The sequence below is a fragment of the Canis aureus genome, chromosome 24 (assembly GCF_053574225.1).
Source record: "Canis aureus isolate CA01 chromosome 24, VMU_Caureus_v.1.0, whole genome shotgun sequence".
NCBI classification, from domain to species: domain Eukaryota; kingdom Metazoa; phylum Chordata; class Mammalia; order Carnivora; family Canidae; genus Canis; species Canis aureus.
In genome coordinates, this window is record NC_135634.1 from 34,092,518 (window position 1) to 34,119,530 (window position 27,013).

The following is a 27,013-nucleotide window of genomic DNA, read 5'->3' on the forward strand; positions in this document are numbered from 1 at the left end:
AGAGCACTTTAGTTAGCTCTGCTAAGGGAAACACAAGAAAGAAGCTTTTAGTTTTCATTATTTGAAATGTTTGTCATAGAGGAGGAGTAAACTCTATCAGGAATTGGCATGGTGGATCGGCAGATGCATAGTGAACAAGTCTATCTGGGAAGACAGGAGGACTCAGGAGGACAACCAGGGCTTTTCCTAGGATATTTGGAAAGTTACGGATTTTTTTCTGTATAATAGATTCAGTTACTTATAAGTAATCACTATAAAGCTAATCTAACAGTTTTAACTTGATTCGATAGAACTGATTCTCCCTCTCAGATTTTTCCTGTCCACCCACAGAAATCTTACTATCTCATTTTGCCATGATTTTCACTGCTTTCTTATATTCCATGGACCACATTCTACCTGAAGAAATAGCACTTCTTCTTTTACCCCCAAGGGTAGATAATCCTCTGTTGCAGGAGACTATAAAATCATTCTTTATTTTTACATTAAATATTGAAACATCAGAATGAAAGAGTTACAGCTTTTCAGCTTCACCCATCTCCAAACCACCTCCACCTAGTGATATCTTAAAATTGACAGACCTTTTCACTTCTGAAATCACATTAACCTGAATGTTGGGATCTTCATAGACAAATGATAATAATCAAGAACAGATATCCCTGTAAGAAGAAGAGATCTTCCCCCACACACTCACAATACACACCCATCTTGGGAGTCAGAGAAGAAGTATTGTTTCTTTAGGTAGAAGAATTTACTAAGTGTGTAATCACAGGGAGGAGAGAGGAAGGCAATGATTCCAATGTTTCAAGACTTCCCCAAGTATTTATTTGAAAAGTAAGCTTTGTGGGCAAAACAGCAGTAAATCCAGTCTTAGATGTTGCATTTGAGATAAAAAAAAAATCAGACAGCTGCATGGAGATGTCTGGTAGGGCTGAAGAACCCAGCGGCCTGTAGCTCAGAGAGCTGGTCCAAACACTCATGCTCACCTGGGTCAGGTTGATAGCTGAGGCCTTCTTAACTCTGAAGAGCTGCAGACAGAATAAAAGGCTGAGAATGTACTTTTCAGATGAAAATAGGGAAGAAGGAAGGGATGGGATTACAGCATCGTGGGATATAAGGGAAAAGAGTTTCAAAGAGGAGATTTACAGATAGGAGGACTGGAAATGAAGAGAAGTCATCCTCTCTGAAACAGCAAATGGCAGCAGAAGAGTGAGCAGTGCAGGTGTCAGGGAGATTGGGTCCTGGCAGAGACCAGTTCAGAGACGGCCTGAAATGCCAATGAAAGAAGATTTGAGGACTGGAATTCCCTCCTGATGCTTCAGTTCAGCTCCATGGGAAAAGCTGTCCTTCAGTTGAAAAGGAATGAGAATGAATGAGTTAACACAGCCAGTTCAAGGGAGTTTCAGGAGTTAATGTGAGATTGACAAAAGGAATGGTGAATAGTAACAAGAGTCCTGCTGAATTTCATGTGACTTTGTGGTAGCCTGGTTGACCAGAACCTGGCAGCCAATCTGAGAAATGGAAGGTATGGATACAGAGGTCTGGTGTGATTAACATGACAAGAGCCTAACTGCAAAGGACAAGGTAGAAAAAGGAAGCACTGCAATGGCGCATTATGGGATTCCAGCAGGATCATAAAATTGAGAGAAGGGAAAGGTATAAATAGAAGAAAGTCAGTCCTTGGGAGCAAATCCCATCACAAGAATGCACAGCCATGGGAGTGTATGAGAAAATAAGGCAGATACAGTCATAGAAGGCAAGTTCCAGATCCAAAATCTGGGAAAGAAGTCATTTCTAATTGATAACATTCAAGGCATTCAAGACATGCCGAAGCCTTGCTCCAAGGGCTGGGGTGAAGTTGTATCCCACTGGTCGGTCTTCAAGGAAGTCTGGGGTGTATCAAGTTAAAAATGTCTGAGCAATTATTTGTGTTGCTTTTAAGAAGCATTAGCATGTAAAATGTTAAGGGAGTGGAAACATAAGGCAATCTCTCATTCCTTGACACAGATGGAAGGGTGTTGAAAATGTTGAAAAAGCACCAAGAGATATACTGGGTGATGCTGTGAACAGCACAGAAGAGGGGACAGATCTAAAAATAATGAAGAGGGGCTGAGGGCAAGCTTCTCTCCTCCTCCCTCCCTTAGGTAGAACATGGCAGAAAAGTGAGGTCTTCTTTGAAGAAGGCCATAAAAGATGAGGTAGAGCCAGACCCTTACTTGACTATTACCCAACGTTGTTTGTTTGTTTGTGTTACTAGCTGTGGTGTGTGAGGGAGATATGGGTCCTTGGACTTTAATGGACCTCAAATATGTATTCAGCAGACAAACCTCCAGAGAAGAGAAAACCTGGCGTCTTGTCATAGTCTTATGTCCAGAGTTGACAAGGCCCCCTCAGGGTTCATCAGAGTTCTCTCCCCTTTCTGCTTACTATCTGTCTCTCTCTCTCCCTCCTTTATTTCTAGATCTATCTCACTTCTCCAGAACAGTTGAACCTTCGATTCTAGTATGACCTAAGAGAGTGTGGGGAGTCACAGTCTGGTGCCTGCCTTGGCTAATTCCTTGGCTGAGCCCTGGCTTTCCACAGCAGCCCTCTTACAGATTGGGATGACCACTTCAGACGTATAAATTGGTTTGTTTACATGGACCATTGTGTTCTTTGAAAATTGTCAAAACTACCAATGTTAACTTTATTAATGTGAACATGATTTTGTTATACTTCGTTCTTACTCTTGAAAGTGGCCTGTATCATCAGATAAGTGATCCCCCTCCCTCTAAAACAGAATATAAATTTAGACCATAGGGAATTGCATTGTGAAATCTGTTCTCTCGTTATAACTATATTTCTTTAAGAATTCTAGCCCATTCTCAGTAGAGGTCGAAACCACATTTCTTATTTGTTTCTTTCTATACACTGCTTCAGAATTTGAAGGACTTGTAAATGCCCTTTTCAGCAGTTTTTCTTTCTAAACCATAACTTTTCCTCAGACATTGTATGCAACTCTCCCTCCCCTTCTCTCTTTCTCTCTTCCTTTCTTTCTCCTTTTCGTGTCTAGTTGGTGCCAACCTATATGCTAGGTATTAAGGTAACTGCTAAATGTTAAGGTGCTTAGGCCTACTTATACCCTTCTACTCTTTCCTCAAACCCTCATTCTAAAGAAACTTCTCATAAGAAAGTCCCATCCAGAGATATCTTCTAGTAATAATTCCAGAATGTCCACTTGCAAACCCCTCCCTTAAAACACAGTGTTCCACATTTTCCGTGACCTATTCTAGTATGTCAACAGCAGGTAAAGACCTCTCTGCCATGCTTATCAAGACATCTCTCATTTGGTTTTGACCCTCTTAAAATTGACCCTACAAAATGATCTCCCAAACCATATTTCTTCTTTTCAAACATGGGCTCCTTAAGATTTCAAAAATATTTCAGTCTCCTCTTTAAGTGCTCTCAGTCCTGTTCCTTGCTTTCTTTTCCAAAAAAATATATTATACAAGTTCCCTGACAAAGGTCTTTTGTCTTGTCTTTGACTTTGTTTCCTCATCTGCCATGCAGTGTAATTTTGAGTCATCAAGCTTTCCTGTCTTTGTACTCCAAAGTCTCTTCATTCATCACCACCCACAGAAAATCATTTTGATCAGTAAAATCTTTGCAGCGATACCACTTTCCTTCCTGTGGCCCCAAGTGGCCCCATGTGTTCTTCTCATGGGTGACTGAACTCTGCTTTGATCATGTTTATGGTCCTCACTCACTTTAACATTCCGGGACAGCTTGTCTACCAGTTCTCCGTTGTTTGGCTGTGTCCTGATCTTCCCATGTTTGAATAGAATTCTCTGAGAAAATGCAGGTCCCTGTGTGTGTTTGTGCATGCATACACATACCTGCTATGTCCCTTGGTTCCAGTGATGTCTATGGCTTGGTTAGGTAACTTTTTCATCTAGTTTAGTTATTAAGGTCCTTTTTTCAGTGTGTTTCTGGAGTAAGAAAGCAGCCACACATTGAAAACTGTCATGTGAATGAAGAACCATTCAGATCTATTTTTCTCCTGATAAACTGTCATGATATGAACATTCCCAGAGAATCCTAGGAATCAGCTTAAATCCAGGCACAAGTACCTGGATGCCTTTTGACACTGAGAAGACTCCTGGGGACTAAGTGGCATTGCTTCTACTGCTCATTATATATATTTTTTAAAGTTATTTATTCATGACAGACACAGAGAGATGCAGAGACATAGGCAGAGGGAGAAGCAGGCTTCCTTGGGGAACCTGATGTGGGACTTGATCCCAGGACTCTGGGATCACCACCTGAACCAAAGGCAGATGCTCCACCACTGAGCCACACAGGCGTTCCCTGCTGCTCATTTTAATTCACTTTCCTACTGCAGAGAATAAGATGATTAGAGGAAACATTATCATTACATATATTTCTCCCCTGATTTCTAGAAATAAAATATTTTAAAGAGAATAAGATGATTAGAAGAAACATTATCATTACATATATTTCTCCCCTGATTTCTAGAAATAAAATATTTTAAAGAGAATAAGATGATTAGAAGAAACATTATCATTACATATATTTCTCCCCTGATTTCTAGAAATAAAATATTTTAAAGCCTTTAAAGCTGCTTGGCATAGCTAATTCCTTACTTCTTTCTTTGCCTCTTCGTGGATAATAAAGTATAATTAGTCATCATCCTTGGCACAGAAATATCTTGCATGCTGTTACTTTGTCTTTTTAAATTTGTATGCTGAAAAGGTGATTTAGTGCAACAACTATTTAAAAATGTGAATAATTTTTTATTATCATATTTTTAGCTATTAATTTATTATTAAATTCTAAAACATATGGTGAATAAATTTCAATATATTTTAATGGATAATTTTCAAGTTCTAAAAATTCAAAGTGCTACGCTGGAAAGAGTGTCCTATCTGGGATAAACCCCAGTTGCCCGTTTATTCACCATGTGACATTGGTTAAATCGTTCTGAGTGTTAATATAATCACCTGCAAAATGGAAACATGACTAAATTGTAATGAGTGTGGTGAAAATTAAGTAAGATGATGTGTGGCAAGGACCTAATGTAGTGTCTGATTGCATTTAGAGTAAGTGTCTTTCCCTGCTTAACAGATGTTAAATATTGATCCTTTGCTCACCTAACCCTGCATTCTGCCATAAGGCATATTACTCAAGGTCATGGTGAAGAGGGGCCAGGAGGGGGCACATTGCTCATTCTTGTCTCATGCTTATTTATGAGGACGTTTCTCTCTCTTAGTCTTCACTCTATTCTGGAAACTTCCCTACATCCCCAACTCTATTACTTTGACTTTTCAAACCTTGTTGTTCCTCAAGAACTAAGTTAAGCCATATTTCCTCCAGGAGCTCAACTCTCTCAGGCTGTGTAGATCACCATTGTTCTAAACTTGTATAATATTTGTAGCCTGTACCACATAACCTGTCACCTAAGGATGTGATTTCTTATATTATTCTGGAAGTATTTCATGTGCATTTAACTATTATCTTCAACTAAATTAAAAATTCCTGGGCAGAAAAAAATTATGCGTTATCTATTATCTATATTCATCACTTGGTAATGTATGAGTTACAATGTACTAGTTATACAGTAGATCAAATAACTTTAACTATATAACAAATCAATTAGTTAGTAGGGTTGAAACTATATGAATACATGTGTTTTTTAATCACTAAAGAGGGATACATTTGTTTATCCTTGTATGAATTCAATTTTCTTCTCTTAACTTACCACATTGTCAGTTTTGTATGTAAATTATAATAATATCTTTCACTAAAAAATAAACTCCTAATTCCAGATAATTTGGTCAAGGGTGGGGAAAGGAAGAGAGCAATCAGTGTCTTTAGAAAACAAATTACTGGACACTGTACATAGACATTTGTCCTTTGCACTTATCTGTACTTTGCAATAGCATCCTAGGTTCTCATGATTTATGACATACTGTAAGTTTCAATAAATAAAGTGCTGTAAGATGTGAGGTTCAACAATTTCTGGAGATGATCTCATCAGAATGGAGAATAAATTAGTAGAAATATAAATTATTTGTAAGAGACCTGCTTTAGGACCCAGGGCACTTGAACGAGTTCTAGGACTTCCATATGTTTGCTGTAGAACCCTAGATAAATCTCTTAACAACCTATTTGGCCACAGATTCTCCCCTTATAAAATAACAACAATAGTACTTGTTATGCTTCTGTCTTAATTATTTCAATAAGATTCAAACTAGGTAAAAGATGTAAAAATACTTGGAAAAACTTACAACACTGATCAGATATATGGTAGTCTCTTGATTTTGCTTTGGTTGGAAACAGAATTATGCTTTTGAAAGAATTATGCTTTTGAAAGAATTTCTAGATGATAAAAACATATCACATTTTGCTGTTAGACTGTATGCATATTGCCAAACATCAAAAGGAAACTATTTAGATGTTTGGTCTACCAACATGTCAACCATCTGGAGGTTTCCAAAAAAAGTATTTAAGTCCTTATTATAGCAATGCTCTTGGAGGTTTTTTGTTTTTTGTTTTCTTTTTTTTTTTTCTGAATAGCTCTGTGACATCTGATAATTTTAATGGGAAAAATTTTCATTTAAACTGGTTATTGGTGATATGCCACTTACACCACCTTTTAAAGTTGTCCAAATCTCTAGGCCACTTTTCTGAAGATGCATATATTTTTGTGACAAATGAAGAATCATTAAGAAATTGAAAATCATGTAATAATAAGTTAGGTGTTGCCCCTTCCCCATGATATATACCAGTTTTTGAAGGTTGGATGTTACAAAGCAGAATTTCAAAGGGCCCATTGCACCTCATTTCCCAGCCCAGATATCTATGTAATGTCTTAAGTAACAGAAGTAGAACATTCTTTGAAGGTGGAAAAGAACTGAAATCCTGACTCCTTTCTTTTGTAATTTATAAGTCTATGTTGGATAGGCTGGCGTAGCCTGACCAAGGCAAATTTCATAAAGAGGTAAGGGATCATTTAGGTAACAACAACAACAACAACAAGAAAACAACAAAAACCAATAAAAGGAAGAGGAAAAGACCAGATTATATACTTGGATTTACTCAATAGGGGAGAAGAGAGTGGAGATGGGCTCATGATCATATTCCTAGGCAAATAGAATCCATCGTACCCCGTGACCTGGCCATTCTGAATATACTGATATGCTTTGGAGAAATGGCTGCATGTATATGACTTAAAAACTTTACATTTAATGTGCTCTGTCAGTGGTATGCTGGTAAAGTTTTACTAATTGACTCTCTGAAAAAACAAGTGCATGTACACACATAAATGCATATATGTTTCTTGTAGATTTTGCTGATATAAAGGATATCTGACATAATTTTAAAATAATAAAACATGTGGTATTCTTTTTTTTTAAAGCTCTATGCTTTTTTTTCTTTTAATTTTTATTTATTTATGATAGTCACACAGAGAGAGAGAGAGAGAGAGGCAGAGACATAGGCAGAGGGAGAAGCAGGCTCCACGCACCGGGAGCCCGACGTGGGATTCGATCCCGCCTCTCCAGGATCAGGCCCTGGGCCAAAAGCAGGTGCCAAACTGCTGCGCCACCCAGGGATCCCGGTATTCTTTATTATAAATTCCATATAGCCATTAGGTTTTCACAGAATGCTTTCACTGATTTCTGTTGAGCATTTATGTCTGAGGCCAAACTATATTTGCATGTGATATGTGAGTGTAATTCTGATATGAATATTAATTCATATCTTTGTTTAGGCGAATGAGGGAATTGAAACAACAAAACTATCTATTGGAATTTCACTCATTTGTCAAATATGTGAGTAACTTTGTTGAATTGGACAATAGTTTTCAAATACTGAAAGTAATATCAGATTTTTGTGCTATTCACATTGTAATTGTTTATAAAGGCTCATTTTTAAAATTTAATCTGCATTATGATTTTTTCCAAAACTTTCTTAAGTATAGGCAATAAGCAAATCAATAAGTGATTAATAGCATTTGCTTATGTCTGTAATATAATCTTTCCACAACAGTCCATTTCAAGCTACCAATGTGACATCATTGAACATGCGGTAGACATGTATAGTTGCACATCGTTATATTACATTTCCATTACACATAGTAGAATGAAACAATCAGAGAAGCATAGGTTAAAATGTAGTGTAATAGGAAGTTGTAAGTTTTGAGTATGTCCTTTGCTTTTGTGATGATTAAGCAATGTGTCAACCTGAAAGCTCTATGAACTGTTCAGAGTAAATACTATTTTTGGTGTGTCTACACGGGTGTTTCTGGACTAGTGTAACATGAATCTATGGGCTCGGTAAAGCAGATTGCCCTCTTCAATGTGGTTGCATGTCATCCAGTCTGTTGAGGCACTGACTAGAACAAAGGGCAGAAAAAGAGGAATTCACTTTTTATTTCCTGTGTGCCTGCTTGAGCTGAGACATTTCATCTCATTTTCTCCTGCCCTTGGACTAAATTAAACTGCCAGATCTCCTGGTTTTCCAGCTTGCAGATGGCAGATTCTGGGACATCTCAACATTCATAATCATGTGAGCAAGTTCCTCATAATAAATAATCCTTCACAAATTTCAGTCTCTCTATAAATATGTCTATGTATATATGATATATAATAATGTATATAATAAAATGCATGTATCCATAACTAAATACACAAATAAATATATTTCAATATGTAAATATATAAATATATTAATATCTATCTAAACATATATATCTTCTGTTTCTCTGAAGAACTCTAAGAAGTCTCTGAGAACTCAATAAGATTTACTATAATTTATTTAATTATAAGCTTATACAGGTTGTTTTTGAGTAATGGCTGTGTTTCAGAACCAGCTTATAATATTCCCAAAACATTTAACAATTGACACTCACATGCTCATTTTTCCAGCATGCCATTATGTATAATTTTTGTAGCTCAGTCAGTTTTACTATAAGAAAACTTTACCTGAGCATGAAGAAGGGAAATATGCCAGAAGAAATCCTTTTGCCTTGGAGGAATTGGTTGGATGTCCACATCAGACCAGTGGACAGCAAAAATATTGACAATTCCTGCCTGGAGGCTATAGCATGGCTATCCATGACACCTGTCATAAAGCTTCAATTGTAGCCCTGGTAGTGTTAAACCCAGCAATGATAGTGAGGCAGTGAAGCGGGAGACAGGCAACACCAGGAGAAGGGCTTTCTAGAAGGCTATTCTTTGCAAAGCACAATCTTTAAAAGTATGTCTCATTTCCTGTTCCTCCAGTATAAACATCAATGGAATTTTGATTAATTTTTTTTGAGTAATTGTTAAAAAGTATTTTTACAGGAAGAAGTCTAATCTTCTGTGACTGGCCTCAAGTCATTTCATTCGGGGCATTAAAAGATGATGCAGCTTTCTTTTTTCATTTCCACATTATGATGCCCAGTTATCTGTGGCAATACTGCTAGAGGACCACAGGGAAAATATTTTAATTAATTATGTGAGACTTTAACACCTACCACAAACCTACGACGAAGCTCAAAAAAAATTTCATTTTTGAAAGTTACCACACACTAGAATCTCAAAAAGTTGTGGTTTTATTCATTGACATTATGGGGTATATTAAATCAACAGATGAATGGAGCAATCCTTGAATGTCAAGCTAAAATGTAAGCATGAAGACTTCTCAAAATTAACCCTCTAAGTGACAGTGAAAGGATTATACATGATAAGGTGAAAAATGTTTATGTTTAATTAATCTTGACATCATACAGACAACTACCACACTTCTAAGAGCAAGGTAAGTGGAATACTGAGGAGTAATACATGACACATGAATTCTGTTCTCCCTTCTGCCAAAGGCTTCACTCATCAAGGGGTCTTATTTTGTCATGGCTTAAGCCAGTAAAATGAGAGTGGGGTAAAAACATAAGTCACTTGTAATTTTACAGTTCTGACTTGAGCCAACACAATTCAGCAGCACGGCTGAGGGGTTTTGGTCAAAGACTAATTTCTTTTATTCTCCAAAGAGCAGAGTTAAGAACAACCTTCACCATCCTTAAAAATGCATTAAAGATTCAGCTTTAGAAAACAAACCATTTCACTGAGTACGTTTACCTGTTGGCTGGACTGAAAAAAATATAGGAAGTATAATGCCAAGTGAAAAGCAAAATATATCTAAGACAATGGTGAAAATATACAAGATTCTTGGTATGTTTATTTTATTTTATTTTAAAGATTTTATTTATTTATTCATGAGAGACACACAGAGAGACAGAGACACAGGCAGAAGGAGAAGCAGGCTCCTTGCAGAGAGCCTGATGTGGGACTTGATCTCAGGACTCCAGGATCATGCCCTGGGCCAAAGGCAGGTGCTAAACCTCTGAGCCACACAGGGATCCCCAATTCTTGGTATGTTTAGATTTCTTGATTCTTGTCCTAGCAAGTAGCATCTCAATGAAGTAGATCTTTTGATTCACTGATTAAAAGAAAAAAAAATGGAAACAATGGTTACTACAAATCAGAAATATTATGTAACATTGATAATTAACATTTATAAAATTTATGTAATAGTAAGAACCCTACTGAATGATGACAGCATTACCTCCATTTTGTAGGTATTTAATTAGAAACACTAATTAAATAACTTGGTTTGAAGTCCTAAAGCTAGTTTTGGGCAGAATGAAGAAAAGAACTGAAGTTTCCTACATCCAAGTCCAACTTCCTTTCCATGGTACTAGATTGCCAAGCATGCCCAGTAATGGGACATGTCTACTTATCATTCCAAGCCCTGAAGTGGTCAAATGGGTATCTTTTGAGATGCTAAGCTTTCATCTTTGTGACCAAATAAGAAGATGGGCATCATTTCCAGACTTCCCTACAGAGTGGATCACATCCGGGGTTTCAGCAGGCCATATCAAATGGGGCTTGCTGAAGGAATGAGTGTTGTTCCCAGTCTTAGGACCTGGATGGTCCTTTCTTAAGGAAGTGATAGTTGATGGTGTCTGAGTCGATTTTTCCCTTTATAATGTCTCTGCAGGTTCAATTCCAGAAAAGATTCATAGAATGGGGTTGAGGGTAAATATAATTTCCATATATTTTATCCTGAGTTTTCCCCATTTATGATTTTTTGTTGTTGTTCAGAGACTATTTTTCACTGAAACAAAGGCCATATTCTGTCAAGAGAAGTTGAGTTCCCTGGCCCAACTCATGTAAGATTCTATAAAACACAAAAATAATATGTGGATTATATCTTATTGAGACACTTTACAAGAAATAAAACCATCAAATCATATAGTATATGTTTGTAAATGTTATTGATCTTCTGACTACCTTGTAAATTATCAGTGGTTAATCAAGAATAAAACGTGCTCATCAATAGAGGGTTTTTTTTTTAATAGAGGGTTTTTTAATGGACTTTTCTTTCTCTCATCTTAGTTTGTATTAAACTCATTATGACCTAACAGAAATTTATAGTTTTTAGCATAGGTTTAAGTAATCTTAATCTCACAGATGACCATGTAGCCACTTTTCTCATTATTATATTAGTGTACACACAACCCTGGGTTATTTTTGTTCAGTATTGTGGCTTTTTTTTTCCTTTCTGAAATTGAGTTATTTTAAAGATGTGAAGTTAAAAAAATATAAAATAAATAACAAAGAATTTCAAAAATTAATAAATAAAAATGTTAACTAAATTGTGTTTTGTACATTGTAGAACTCAGTGGCATTCCTTTTTCAAATCTGAAATAAGTGTGAGACAACATTTGGGAACAAAGAAAAAGTAAAAAACGTCTTACATGATATGGTTCAGAGTTTCTTTTCTACAGTCAGCTTCAGATTTTAATTTGCAGGTCTTGGCCTCACAGCAAGGATTGGAACATTCCTTTTAAAGCACACACAGTGGGAAAGTGGGTTCAGCATTTTTTCTATAGACTAAGTGCATACAATTTTAGTACAAGATGGCAAAGAAATTTCATTTTTTAAATTAAATTACTCTACTATACAGATTCCAGAGGAAATGACCAAGGAAACGTAATAATAGAAAAAAAAAGTTAAGTACAATAAAAACTACTTCTTAAAAGGATAAAAATAGAATTACCCAAGAATTATCACAAATAAATTTGGCCTAGCTGGTACTGCATGTAAATTAATTTAAAACTTAAAGGGAGAATATTTCTATACTATTCAAACTATTTGAAGCTAGGGAAAAAATTTAAAATTCTCAATTTATTTTACTAAGCCTGCATAATTCTGATAATGAGAGCTGGTAATGAATATACACACATAAGCACACACATACACTACACACATGTATGCATGCACATGCACACAAATACATGCACACACACATGTATACCTACGCACATGCATGCACATGCACACATAAACACACAAATACACATGCATACATAAATACACACAATTCTCATTTATGAATATAAATGCAAAAGCTTGAATAAAATATTAACAAAACAGCAGTTTATTAATATAATAAGTCTCCATTACAACTATGCAAGGTTTTTTTTCACCAAAAGTAGAAGGGTGTCTCCATGATACAGAATAAAGTAATATTATCTATCACATTAAGAGATCAAAGGTACAAAACAACTAATATTATTGTGATAATGGCAAAGACTAAAAAATAAAGAATATATAAAGAAAGAAAATCTGATAAATAGCAAAAAATATCTAATAAAATAAACAATAAGCCACAGATTATTTATAGTCTATATTTTTATGAAAATTCTGACAAATTCTATGAGAGAATGAAAAGATATGAAATTGTAATAATAATTGGAAAGTATAAATCACATTTTCATTCTTTATATGTAATAAAATATTTGACTGGGGAAAAATAGAGAATCAACTCTAAAAACAATGGATGTGTCACTAAGATGGCTTTTCAAGATAATAAGAAAATAACATCAAAAGGAGTAATAAAGTAGAACTTAATATAAAAAAGTAAACATTACGTATACTAATAGCAAAAAGAAAAATAGGAAAATCTTCAGAACAAGCTTCATCACATGCAAGAACTACGTGAAGAACTTTATATTTAACTTTCCTGAGAAACTCAAAGGCAACTAATCTTTTAAAACAATCATATTGTGAAAATGCCAGTGGCCCTCAGAGAAAAATATGAATTTCATGTATTTCAATCGAATCTCAATTTTATTTGTGGACAAATTGATAAAAAAAAAAATACCAAGAGCTATATGGGGGAATGAACACTGAAGAATGACTATGCAAATTACACCCTCCAAGATGAACACACTGCAGGTATAACATGCATTGCATGGTTACAGCCACTAAAATAGTGTGATGCTTGTGTGACATGTCTAGACAGATTGATGGAATGATTGTTTTTAGGACCTAGAAAAAGACCTAAATAGGTACAAAAAAAAATAGTAAAGTAGCATATGAAACCATGGAAAATTGGATTATTCACTAAGAGATACTATATAAAATTTATATACTACTTTTAAGGTAAGAAAACAGCTATTTAAAACTCGGCTGTTCATAAGCCTAACTATAGTTCTATTCCACTCCTTAAGAAGAAAATCAACACAAAATGGAAGCCCTACAGGAGCTGGCATATCTACTTAGAGCATATTAGATCTTACACATCACATGGACAGTGTTTCTCTCTCTCTTTCTTTCTCTCCTGTTCCTGTCAGTGTGTCCTGACCACACGCCATGTGTCTGCTGAAAATCAGAAGTACCTCGGAATGTGAACAACTTCAATTGTCTTCCACCCAAGAAGCCATATGGGAATTCGAGCAAGTAGGCATGAGATAACCTTACATCCAGCTTACTATAAAGTATCAACTCATTTTTAATATTTCATATTTCATTATAATTAAAAGAATATTTGTAATACTCTTTACAAATTATTAAGTGATATCATGAAATCCTCTAGTGTAATTCAACAGCTTAAAATGTGTAAGTAAATAACTGAAGCATAGAGAGATTATATGCCTTCCCCATTGTCATGGAGCTTCTTTTTTTTTTTTTTTTTTGTCATGGAGCTTCTTAAAGTAATGAATTAACCTTGGGCTGCCACAGGCTTCATTTGTTACTGGCTTTTGATCTTTGGAACTAGTTACTTAACTTTTCTGAGTCTCACTTATCTAAATTGGGATAACAAAACCTATTCAGTAGGTTTGTTGTGAGTAATAAAAGAGATATGGTATACATAAAAATTTATTTTTCAGATTGACACATTAAAAAACTCTTCAAATATAACTCATTTTTTTTTTTCAGTCTTAAAAGAAGATTGCTAGAAACACAGAATGTTCTCTTAGAAACTTAATGCGGGATTGCTGGCAAATATTCTATCAGAGACATTCTTTAAAGCACACTGATACTTTGCAGAGGTCAGATTTTTATAAAGATTAACAGAATTATAATTATTGTACAGAATTGTAATTATCTTAGATGTTTTATATTAATAGCCCATTTTCTACAGGTTTATGTGATTTTTCTTTTACTCCTTCTCTGTGTCATTTACTGCCTGGTTTATACATTGGCTTGGTGAGGGAAGGCCTGGTCTCACTATGGAGAGAACTTCTAGATCTGTAATTGTTTTCGCTCAACAAACGATTAACTGTGACTTACTTGATTTAAGAATTTCTGACTAATATGTCTAGGAAAGATAAGTGACATGTGATAGTTAATGATTTACTTCTTTACATCAAACTTTATGCAATCATGTCATAAGTGCATCCTGGCTTTTGAAATGCCTTTCAAAATGTGTCTAAAATCAGTATTAAAAACACAAGTGCAGGGCACCTGGATGGCTCAGTCAGTTAAGCTTCCAACTCTTGGTTTCAGTTTAGGTCATGATCTCAGAGTTGTGAGATCGAGCCCCATGTAAAGCTCTGTGCTCAGTGTGGAGTCTGCTTGGGATTCTCTCCTTCTTTCCCTCTCCCACTGCCCCTTCCCTCCTATGCACTATAAACAAACAAACAAATAAATAGATAAATAAATAAAATCTTAAAAAAAAGAAAGAATCACAAGTGCAAGCCTATTTTTTACTATGATGCCAAGCTTGTCTTTAGAAAGAATTTCCAAAAGAATATTTCTTGATGAAGAAAACAGCATAATTCTCATGCTGCAATAATTCTAATGAGTTTTTAAACTGTGGATATTTTCATACCTTAGGAGAGCCACAATCACAATCTTCTCCTACTTCCAGAAGTTGGTTCCCACACACTGGTTTTGTTATTATATTTTTAGGAATTGGTGCTTGCAGCAGGCACTTTGGTTTTTGAGATAAAATGTATCTCTCAAAATGTGAACGGCAGGATGTACTGAAATCCTTCGGGAATTTTGAACTGTAACCAGAAGAAAAATCATGATATCTAGTGATAAATGAACATGAGAATCTGACTTGTCTAACTGTAGCACCTGGTTCAATGGAAATTCTAAATTCAGTATCTGGTTAGGACTGTACTACGTTACATGTGGAAGGAGAAAGAGCATTATTTGGAAAATTGTTTTCTTAGACACTGGGCTTGTAGAACTGGAAGAATTTAAATTCCTCTGTGGAGGCGATCACTCACAATATTATTATCACAATAATGTGATTTTTGTCATTTCCTGTTTGATTTATTTCACTTAGCATAATGCTCTCTAGATCCATCCTTGTTGACATGAAAGGCAAGATTTCATTCTTCTTTATGGCTGAGTAATATTCCACTGTGTGTGTGTATTTGTACGTGTAGCAGTTTCTCAATCTATTCATTTACTGATATGTTACTTTCATATTTTGGCTATTGTTAAAAATATGTTAAAGTTAAAATTATTTTAAGTTAAAATAACATGGTTACCATACTAATAATCTCTCACTTGGCATATTTGGAAATCTTAAATAATGAGCACTGATAAGCTGGTAAAACCTGTGCATCAAAAGATTATAGGGTGAATTAATGGAACTCAGCCACTGGTAAAAAAAAAAATACTCATGCACATAGATTGCATCTGAATTCTTTAAGATTTAAGAAATACATATTTTTTCTCAAGAGTGACAAGGCCTCACCTCAGATACTGGTTCATCACACAACTCCCTGAGGGACACTTGGTATAATATGGAATATCAGGCATACCAAGGACATGACCCAACTCATGTGACATCAGTCCTACAAGAGCCACATTGTTCTTTTTCTTAGCCTGGAAAACAGAAATATCTATTACTTAACATATTTAGCTATTTCCTAGTTAATAAAATAGTTCAACAGATGAAAAATAATGAGTCATTAACCTCCTTTCTGTGTCATTGACTATTGTAAAATGTTGAATTAACATTTGAAATGGTTCACTCCAGTGAATCCAGCCATTGAATCAGTGCTCAGTAAATATTTTCTGAGCTAATAAGGAGCTCTTGGTAAACCATAAATAAATTAAGGTAATTACATTCTTCATTCAAACTACTGTACTAGGTATTCAAAGGCCTCCAAAACCTCTTGTCATAATGCTTGATATTGGTAGTGCTTGGCCATATGACACTAAAATGCACCTTCTCTGACCTCTCTGACCATTGATACTGAAGATAATTTAAAGTTGGCTCAGGCCACAGAGGGCATCTGAGTTTCCTTTCTGTTCTAATCTTCCTGTTCTTATTCCCTTACTCCAACTAAAGAATGAAGACTTCTGGGAGGGCCAAGGTAAGGAGATACTCTGTTTCATAATCCAAGGTATCTTCAGTGTAATGATTTACCAATAGATTCATGTCTATTTTTAGTTACTGGTTCAACAAATGTTCTTTGTGTTATCTCTGTATAATGCATCATTCTAGTCTTCATAGAAGACACAGAAACACAAGGAGCCTTACTATGAGTTTACAAACCTCAATAACAGCAACTGAAGATGGAGAACACAAGGAATTTGATGCTGCCATTCCTACACGTCGATTGTCAAAGCCAAGTCCACTGTGTGAAAATTACAGGCATATTGTCACAATCTGAGTTTTTGGAACCATTAGCTTTTGTCAGTTATATTTTAGACTTCCCATGTTGCTCCACCTTTTTTACACTCCCTAGGCCCCAGAAAAGCTTCTGCTATTTCATAGTGTTATATGATCACAGATAATCATTACATCCAGGAGCCCATTTTAGTAACCTGACATGGATCTCCACATTCTTACAGGTGGATTCCTAATGGTAGAACTTCAGGCTCTCTGATAACTGCTTGGAGAGATAAAACTGAACAGAAATCTCTGCCAAAAACCCTTTGGGGTAACTATCCACTCTGCCTACATACATCTGGCCCTGGCCAGCATGTGCTCACCTGAGTAGCTGTGCATGGTCATGTATCTTCATTTTTCTCAGGTTAGAACGATGCCAATTCAGAAAGTTGTTAAAGGTATCACCTATGTTGGATACCACGTTGATCTTATCACCATCAGACCAGATTTCCATACCTACCAATGCCACTTGAATGTCTAGGGTATTATAAATCTGTGGGAAGAGCATTTTTCTTCATGAAAATATTTGAGATTTCTTTATTGCCATAGATATTTTGTTGACTATAAGTGATAGATAGGTGTACTGCATTTTTAAAATAGAAAGTCTAGAAGTTGCTTTTGCTATAGTATGTGTGACTTTATTTTATATTGATCCTTGTGTGCTAAATTCCCCAAAGCTGCTGACATGAAACAGGACCCTCCCGACTCCTTATTTGGCAAAACCATAAGGAAGTCCCAAACTTCTATGTGGGAATACATGCTTCTTAGGCAAATATCTTACCACATTGAGTAGGTTCATCACATCAAACACAAAGCTTCTTATCGAAGTTAGATTCCCCTTGTATATGTTATACTATAAAATACAAAATGCAAACATGTTTTTTAAAAAAAACTTGATATGGTACAGATTTTAACATTTTAAGAAAAAATACACATTCCAACATAAGTAAAAGCATGTTCATTCATCCCTGACTTATATAACACTGTTTCAACAAAGTGTTTTTAAAGAAAATAATTTTTTGGTAGGAAAAAAATAGACATTCATATATATTTCACTTTTTCACTGAAAAGTGAAAGAAAAAGTTGAGGAAACCAAATTAACAATTTTAATATTTCTAACCAATTCAGTGTTATTAAAATTTGATTATAAAGCAATATTTGCTAATTTAGGATCACAGATTCTAGTATTTTATGGATATAAATATACTTTGTAAAATGTATATAGTTCTGTATCTACTTTATATTTTATATAATAGAGTGAGAATTTTTAATATATTTTAATAAAACATTCTTTTTTGTTTTTCATCATTGTGGTTGATTTCTTACAGCTATCTGGTATGAAGTATACTTCCAATATCTGAATATATTGGCAGCAGGTGGATGTTAAAGGGTCAGTGAATGAGTGAGAATTACTGCCAGCAAGGCAGGTAGAAAATACATGATGACCAGGTGGCCAGAGTCTGCATTTTCACCTAGGATAGCTTATTTCCTGTGTTCACTTGATAAGAAAACTTAAAGATTGACTTAACTGCCCAAGAATCATATACAATTCATACTCACAAAGGCATTATCCAGCACCAAAAAGAGATCAATATATTTCTCAGCCTGAAGAAAATCTTCTTGCTTTACAAAGAGTAAAATAACATGGTTAATATTTATCCTAAAAGATTGAAAAACTTGCAATGAGCTTTTTTTTCCCCAGAGGGAAATTAAATTTAAGAATAGATGAATTATAGGGTTTACCGATATCAGTAACTGTTGAACACAGCGGTATATCATATATCATTGCTGAGACAATAGTAAGAAATGATGACATAGGAAATCTACACTTACCTCTGGGCTATTGAGTGACCTAGAGGTTCGAATATGGCCTTGCTTCCTGCCAACATTTCTTACACCACAAGTGTGATTAGCCAGGTCTAGTTCCTCCTGGTTGTATGTGAGGATAGCATGTTCTTCTTGGTCTGTGCTTTTCAGAGGCTTTATCACATATCTTTGGTTATGATGTGTGAAGTATCCCCTGTGAGATACAGAGACTCATATTTCAAGATACTTTGCCACACAGAGTCACAGTACTGACAAGAACGGAGTATACCTCTTCCCAAATCCTAAGCTTTAATTAGTTTTCATTCATACGCCTTCCAGCTAACTTTTACTAACTTAAGTTATAATCAGTATTTGTCAATAGAAAAATGAAGAAAAAGAAAATTCTAAACAAGAATTGCTAAGCTGAAACTATCCCAAAGAATTTAGAATTTATGTCATAAGCTCCATAAATACCTGTCCATAGTTTGTTTATACACTTAGCAAATAGGAATATCATGGAGGATGAAGTAAACAAGTGTTTAGATGCTAAGAACTCCAGAGATAAAGAATCATGAGCAAATTATCCAGAGGATCAGGCTGGAGCTAGTAATAGCTTAGAGAATTCTTATTTTTAGCAGGAAAATCAGTTCAGAAATGTAAAGTGAATTCATATGATGGAGGATTACAAATGCAGACTAGATAGTCATTAAAAATTACATTGATGAAGGCATTTTATGATATGGGAAAGGCTTAAGATATGTGGTATGAATCATGTTAACAGAATAATTAGGTATATTTGTTTCATATTTCAACCACATAAAAGATAAACATCTCTATGCATAAAGGCTGAAAACATGACAAAATATTAGTGAAAATGACCAATCATAAGCACAATTTTGTGGTTGTTACTTTTTTATTTGTACTTTTTCTTACTTTCCAAATTTTCCCTAATTTGCAAGAATTATCTTTGTAAGCAGAAATATTCACATGTGCATATGAACACATACACTTATAAAATGATTGTAAGGGTGATACTTTATTCTTCATTTTAACAGCATTTTATCTATGTAGAATATTTTGCCAAGATTGTAAGACGACATCCAGGAAGACTCAATTCTGTATAATAGAATGGTGCTTAATGTTTAATAGTTTTGTAAGTGACTCACCTCAATCCATTACAAGTATTAATGCTGGCAACAGAATCCTTTTCATTTAGTATGTGTCCTTTATAGTAGCAATGTTCCTAAAGATGGAAAAAAATATTTTTTTGACTACAAGAATAAACATATCATGATTGTGGTGAAAGCTGTTATTTTGAATATGTAGGGAGGTTCTTCAAATAGCCGCAGTAGCCAAACCAGTTCCCAGAAACAAAAACAATGAGAACTTGAGAGATTTAATAATCTGTTCCACTATTGACTTTGGAAAATCCATCTTTGATGGCTGAGTTGTCTTTCTGGCACTCATTTCAAGAAAGAAAAGTCCCAGGAGTGCGAACTTACGTGGGCTCCTGATGAAAATGGGCGCTGCATCTGAGAAGTGGCCATCTCCCCTGGGATTGACAGAGGGCTCTCAGGTCTTAGCACCCACTTTTGAGAATTTGGCTTCCCTGTGCTGAGTCCCTAAGACACTGTGCATCACATATCAATAAAATGAGGTACCCATTTTTCTAGATTCCAGAGTTCTCAAGAAGTTACACTACCACTCCTGATATTAGCTGGTCCAACCTGTCATTTTAATTGGTGTGTTAGTGGAATCCCTTTACCAGCATTAAAACCACAGAAAATTTGTTTACAACTAGAGATTCAGACATGATTGGTGCTCCAAGTTAGCAAAGTAGGAGGTCACTTATGTAGAATGATCCAACAAAGTTTTTATTGTTCAAAATAAACTGACTTGTTTTAGGGTCAGAAATTCCATCCACATTTTTCTTGCCTTTGGAAGAAACCTTGTCATCATGAACATTTTCCTGTAAAGGACTTGGAAAAGGTACCAAATAGAGATATCATCAGCCATTCACACTTGAGCATGAATTAATTTAAATGTTACCAAAAATCCAGGTATCCAAGAAATGAAGTTTTTATGTGAGAAGGGAACAAAGAACCATTTTGTAACAGCAGTTTTGTCTTTTTATAGACATACATGTTTGGGGTTGCCCAGGGAGAGTGGCTCTGAGAAATTCACTTAGCTTGGTAATACACCATGACTGTCTTTTTGTATTCTCTTCCTTTCCTCCCTTGGCATTGATTTTCTATGTCTGACTCTAGGCCTTGGCATTATCTCTAGCATGTAGGTTTAATGAAATATAAAATTTAATTAATTAAATAATTGATATCCCATTTCTGATCTCAGGTATATGCGTATATTATTCACAAATAGTAAATAGCTAAATGATGTTTCAAGTAGGTATGGGGGAGAATATTTCTAACTTTTTGATAAGATGGTCTAGAGGAAAGCGGACTTGTAGTTGCTTCTACAAATGCGATACTTTGAAGCCTCCCACTATCATTAACCTTGTAAAAAAGCTGACTATGATTTTCTCATCTATTGTCTCATTGGTCATAGAAGAGCACCTTGCTCTCTAGTCCTTTATTTCTTTTTTGTCCTTGGACCCTATGCATCTTACAACATAAATGGCAGATCACAGAAAGAGTCTCAGAAAGCATTCAGAACTTACCATGTTCTGAGGGCTGGTAGTGATTTCCTCTCCCCTGGGTGAGTAATATGTTTCAGTGTAGTCTGGCCCCAGGAGATGTCTGCAAAGTTCAAAAAATTGCAAGATACACTTAGGGTGGTAATAGGGGCTAATGTTCCTGATATGATATTCAGCACTAAAAGAATGATTATGCCTACAGTGAGAAACAGCAGACATTTTGACCCGTTGATCCTTTTTCTAACATTGAAATGCTGCTACTGAAGCAAATCAAAGCATTAATTATATCCATTAGATTAAAGGGAAGAAATGCCCCCAGATACTTTTCAGCTGCAAATTCTCTGTCCTCAGATGGGTTATTTCGGAATTCTTTGTGCCAAAGGCCCAGCCTGTAGAGGGTCTCTGAAGGGTGCTGGGTCACAAATATGCATAAAAGACCATTATATTCAGGGAGAAGTTTACTAACAGATGTAAAGCTTGGTGGAGCCCAATCCCCAGAAATCTATCTCAAGGCTATGTGCCCTGAATGACTCTTACATATGTTCTTATCAAAGCAATGGGAAGCCACATCAACATTTTGAGTTCATATGGGTAGATTTTCAGTAAATTGGGAGAAGATTAGGAAGAAAAGCTTTTATCTGCGTTGTTCTCCTTGCTTTATATTTTGCATGAAATTTCCTTAGAAAGCCTCAATCTTCTTAGATAACATTAGCACAATATAATAATAATACCTAGAATTTAATATATTTCATGTCTTCTATCTCAAATCACAGTAAATAGGGTCTTAAGAAGGTTTATTTTTCATATTCTGTTAATATAATGTAGTGATCAGACTTTCAGGAAGTACAACTTACTTGCTTTTTTGCAGGTGAAGAACAACTTCTTTTCCATTTAATACAATCTGATACTGAAGTTCAGGTTCATATCTTTCCTACAAATATTTAATAATATATTGATATCAATTTATACTTCTGAGTCTATCTAAAATAATTATAATACAATGATAAATTTAGTATACAGGGAAGCAGAATTGCAAGTACCTCTACTATAAAATGGTTCTTATAGATTTCAAATATATAAAATAAAACATAAATTTTATATTAAGATGGATTTCCAAAAAGTACAATAATGAAGTAATAATACTCACAGATTAAACTAACTCTACTATGTAAGATAGGAACTTACTATTTGCCCCACTGTAAAGTATACTGTCCTGTGTATCCTAATGAATCATTCATGGTATAATAATAGTAAGGCATGTATTTTTATTACTTTAAAGCCAAGTAAAATATACCAAGGAAAACTAACTAGAAACACTAAGGATTAAGGTCAAAATTATAAATATTTGCAGTAATGTAACCAAAAGTTAATATCTTTAATAAATTTTGTAAATCTTGCCAATTAATGAGATAATGGTGAATTCTCCATTAAAGACAAAATGGCCAAGGAAAAGGCAATTCAGTGGGGCAGGAGGTGATGGTAGGGTTTGGTGAACTTGGCAAGAAACATTTCTTTCTAGAAATGGTTGCCCTTCATGTGCTTCCCCCTATCCTCCAAACTTGAAGAAATGTCTAAGCAGCTTTATTCTTTCTGATAAAATGATATAGTTAACTCTCTTCCTACTGCTTAAATGTAAAAGCATCCTGAGAATTCTGCATTCTTTCCTAGACCAAGGGAGCTGTAGATATGGGCTTCAAAAGGAACTATTAGGCATCACCTCTATTAGTAAAAAGGCTCTTTGGTGGCTCTTTGATTGTGAAATCTCACCATCATTCACATTACTTACATCTTTGCCATTCTCTGTCTGGTGGTTTTGTATTTCCCTTTTGTATAAAATGTGTAGTTTTTTAGGTCGAACTACTTCATAGAGCTGTAATTCAGGTGTTTGCTTTATGGCTATTGCTAGAGAAAAAGAAATAATATTGATATAATACATTTAAAAATACATTTGTTTTGTTTTGGGTTGGTTGGCTTTGTTGAGATGGCCTAAAAGACTCCATTCCCATCCAGAAAGTAAGCATTAAGAAAAGCAAGGTCTTCCTTCCTCCTTCTCCTTATCAGCTTTGATAACAAAGAATTTAATTTTGCTCTATCTACTTATTGTGGAAAGATATGGAGATGATGAAATAATTCTTCAGATGATCTCTCAGTACATCAGAGATTTTTAGAACCAGAATTCTTCCCTGTGGCCCAGTTCACTCTTCCAATGTAGTCCTCTTCAAAATTGTTGATTTTCCTCTCTGTGTTCTCAAAGATCTCTGTTTTTACTTTCTATGTCTTTTTCTCTTTGTGGTGCAAAGAGATTACCCCTGATTACCCCTTCCAAAAATCCAATATTTCATTAGCAGATAATACCTCATTTTGGGGACACCTGGGTGGCTCAGTGGTTGAAGGTTTGCCTTTGGCTCAGGTTGTGATCCTAGGGTCCTGGGATTGAGTTCCACATGGAGCCTGCATGGAGCCTGCTTCTCCCTCTGCCTATGTGTCTGCCTTTCTCTGTGTGTCTTTCATGAATAAATAAATAAAATCTTTAAAAAAATACCGCATTCTTAGGGAAGACACTACTTCTGTAATGATAAACTATTATGTTCTTTCTCTCATTAGCATTTGCTCTCAAGACTTCAGGTTTCATAGTAAGCAAAGTTTTTTTTATCCCCTGCTGGGGCAATTTCAAAGCATCAGATAGCAAGTAGGAAAATTAGATAGCAAGTAGGCTAAATGTGCTTCTTGATACACTTGGTATAATAGTACATAGACTGTTTTGTATTTTGCTTGCATCTAGTAGGAAAAGAACTGATATCAGAGCCAAAATATGTGGTCTTAAGTCCTAACTAAATGGTCTTATAAAAATTATTTTGCTTTCCTATCAGTTTACTTATCTAAAATGGGGATTCATGTAAAAATTAAATAACATGAAAAGTATAAAATTATGTAGCACCAGTCTAGGAAGATGGGAGGTGCACCTTATCTACTTTTTCTTTTAATTGTTCAATCACCCATCAAAGTCAGTCTTATTTTTAAATGCTCCCATTTTCAAAGATAAATGTCAATGCTTAGAGACAATTCCCCATTGAAAGACAGGGTGACCTTGGGAACACCAAGAAGTTTTACACCTGATTGAGGTGGGGAACCTAAAGGAAAATAATCAAGCAAAAATTTTCTCCTACTCAACCCCCAGAGTTTGGCTATGGTGCTATCCCAATAAGGACTCCTTACACAGGAAAATAGAAAGTCTATAAATATATTTCTAAAAGTTTTTTTTATTCAATGGAGAATAAGAATCCAATTAATGGAAAAAGTTGGGGGGTTGAGGTTAGAATAAATTTAATAGATCTTTATGAGTAACCGTTCAGTTGGTTAAGTTTTAATTTTGCTTAATATTGCTGTTAAGTCTAATTCAGTGCTAATTTTACTTAAAAGTCTTCCTTGTCATCCATCCTAGCACAGTTTTTGGTCAAATTCTATCTTGATAGATGATTTTCTCCTTATGGAGTAGAAAATATCAATGTTATTCAAGATAACATTGGAGATGGTGAGAAAATTCTTGATTTCTGGTCTGGAAGTTAATCCTCTGGTGTTATTTGGTTTGTGTGCATTTTAGAAAATGCAATTATAGATCTAGTAGCATTATTGAATGAGAAATGAAATTTCAGGTACATCCTAACTAAATTATTATACCAATCACAACACCTTGACTATAAGCACGGAGTTTATGTAAATTGAGTAAATATACCAAAATGCCAACAGTAGTGAGCTTTGGGTCATACAAAAATGTTGCTTTCTCAAGAGTACTTTAAAAATGCATAAAATAATTTGACTTTTGTATAAGATGTCAGTATTGTAGTGCTTACCTTGAGTTTGAATGATGAGCCAGAGGACAGAAAGTAGGGTCAAAGACATGTTGCCTACTGCAGTTAGCTGAGAAGTGGCACAGAGCATGAAACTGGTCTTCCCAGCACTCTAGTTTTATCTTCCAGTACTTATCTTTACAAATTGAAAAAAAAAATTCCACAGGAAAAAAAAAAAAAAAAAAACCTCAAGCATTCTTTGTGAGATTAGAGAATGTTTCTTAATAGTATTGGGAAATTGCCAAGAAATTGCAGTGTCAAGATCATGAGAATGTTCCTCATTTAAGAGAGGTGTTTATGTCTGTGGTTACAGCTTGTTAAGGAATTTCTATCTGGACAGCTGCTTAGCCCTGGTGTTTCTATATTGGTGGGAAAGAATCAACTGAGACTGAGATGCTTATGTACATATTTGTATATTCACCAAACTGAACCATCACAATTGCTATTCAGTAACCTTATAGAGATTAATATAAAATTTTAAAAATATATTAGAAATCCATACATATTTTGAGAAATTGGCACAGAGAACACAGAATCTATAAAGCAAATAGGTAAGATCTTACAATCTTACATAATGTAATCTCTCTTATCTTTAGTCTCCTTATATATAAAAACAGGTAATAACAATACTTAGCTTCTTTTTTTTTAAGAAATTTTTTTTTTTAGATTTTATTTTATTTAGTCATGAGAGACACAGATAGAGAGGCAGAGACAAGACAGAGGGAGAAGCAAGTTCCCTGCGGTAAGCCCGACGCAGGACTCGATTCCAGGACCTTGGGATCATGTTTTGAGCTGAAGGCAGATGCTCAACCACTGAGCCACCCAGGTGCCCAGACCTCAAGCTTCTTATAAAATTCATATAAGATAATACACACATGCATGCACACATACACATGTAAGATACAAAGAAATGCCCAATGTAAATTATTTTAACAGTATGTGCCTCAACCAAATTATCTTGTGTATGAAGTATATTTGAAGCATACTATGAGTTCTACTACAGAGAAATACAGCATTTTTCTGATTACCAAAATAATGCATTTTTATGGTCATAAATATCAAGAGAATATTGAAGAAAAAAGTTGATTACCCACTGGCCTATTAGAGGAAAGTACTTCCATTTACATTGTAGCATTTTTATACATTTTCTATGTATTAATAAAAAAAAGAAATAAAAGAAAATTAAAATTTATAAATTTTAGTTTTTATTGTATAGAGGATTTTGGGAACCTGTTATTTTTTTGCACAGCATGAAGCATTTTTTATATATGTCTCAGTATGTGTATATTTCTCTGATTGCCACTTCTAACTATTCTTGTGGGTAAATTACTAGTTACTAGAAATGGTATTATTTAGTTAAAAAAGGAAAATCAATGTGAGATGCTTCATATACATTGACATGGGACTTTGCAGAGAGTTATCACCATATACATTTCCATTTATAGTTTTCCCAGTCTAGAAATCTATGCTCTTTAACTGATGAGGCTACTTTTCATCAATACATTTGGGAACTTGCTAAGATCTGATTGTAAGTTTTATAGTTACTTCTCTATGTCTAGCCTGTTTTCTATCCTCTTGCATTCTTTTGAGTCATTTAAGTTTTCTCTGTAATTTTATACTTGTTTTGCTGATCCAGAAGATAAACATGTTACATACATCCTATTGTGGTTGCCATTGAAATTTAACAGAATATAATCTTAATTAACATCTCTACTATCAATAATACAAAGCTTTGACATGA

General features: G+C 34.9%; 1 protein-coding gene across 1 annotated transcript; it reads right to left on the minus strand.

Annotated features, from left to right (window-relative positions):
* Positions 1–10,202: 10,202 nt before the first annotated feature.
* On the minus strand, positions 10,203–25,424 carry ADAMDEC1 (ADAM like decysin 1). Its single transcript, XM_077868816.1, has 14 exons — positions 25,276–25,424; positions 23,211–23,326; positions 22,279–22,355; positions 21,449–21,527; positions 19,938–20,014; positions 18,799–18,985; positions 18,526–18,588; positions 17,747–17,818; positions 17,289–17,458; positions 16,849–16,930; positions 16,042–16,172; positions 15,160–15,337; positions 11,798–11,883; positions 10,203–10,476 (listed from the first exon to the last, which is right to left on the minus strand). Exons 1-14 carry the CDS (start codon positions 25,361–25,363, stop codon positions 10,452–10,454), a joined length of 1,431 nt encoding a protein of 476 aa, XP_077724942.1. The 5' UTR covers positions 25,364–25,424; the 3' UTR covers positions 10,203–10,451.
* Positions 25,425–27,013: the final 1,589 nt, after the last annotated feature.

Bases quoted from the DNA above. Each gene is read 5' to 3' on its own strand.
- ADAMDEC1 (XM_077868816.1), bottom strand. From the start codon at position 25,363: ATGCTCTGTGCCACTTCTCAGCTAACTGCAGTAGGCAACATGTCTTTG. The intron at 22,356-23,210 runs GTAAGTAATGTG...AAATATTTGTAG, and splicing joins AGACAGAGAATGGCAAAGAT to GAAAGATATGAACCTGAACT. The intron at 20,015-21,448 runs GTAAGTTCTGAA...TTCCATCTTTAG, and splicing joins CTACCAGCCCTCAGAACATG to GAACATTGCTACTATAAAGG.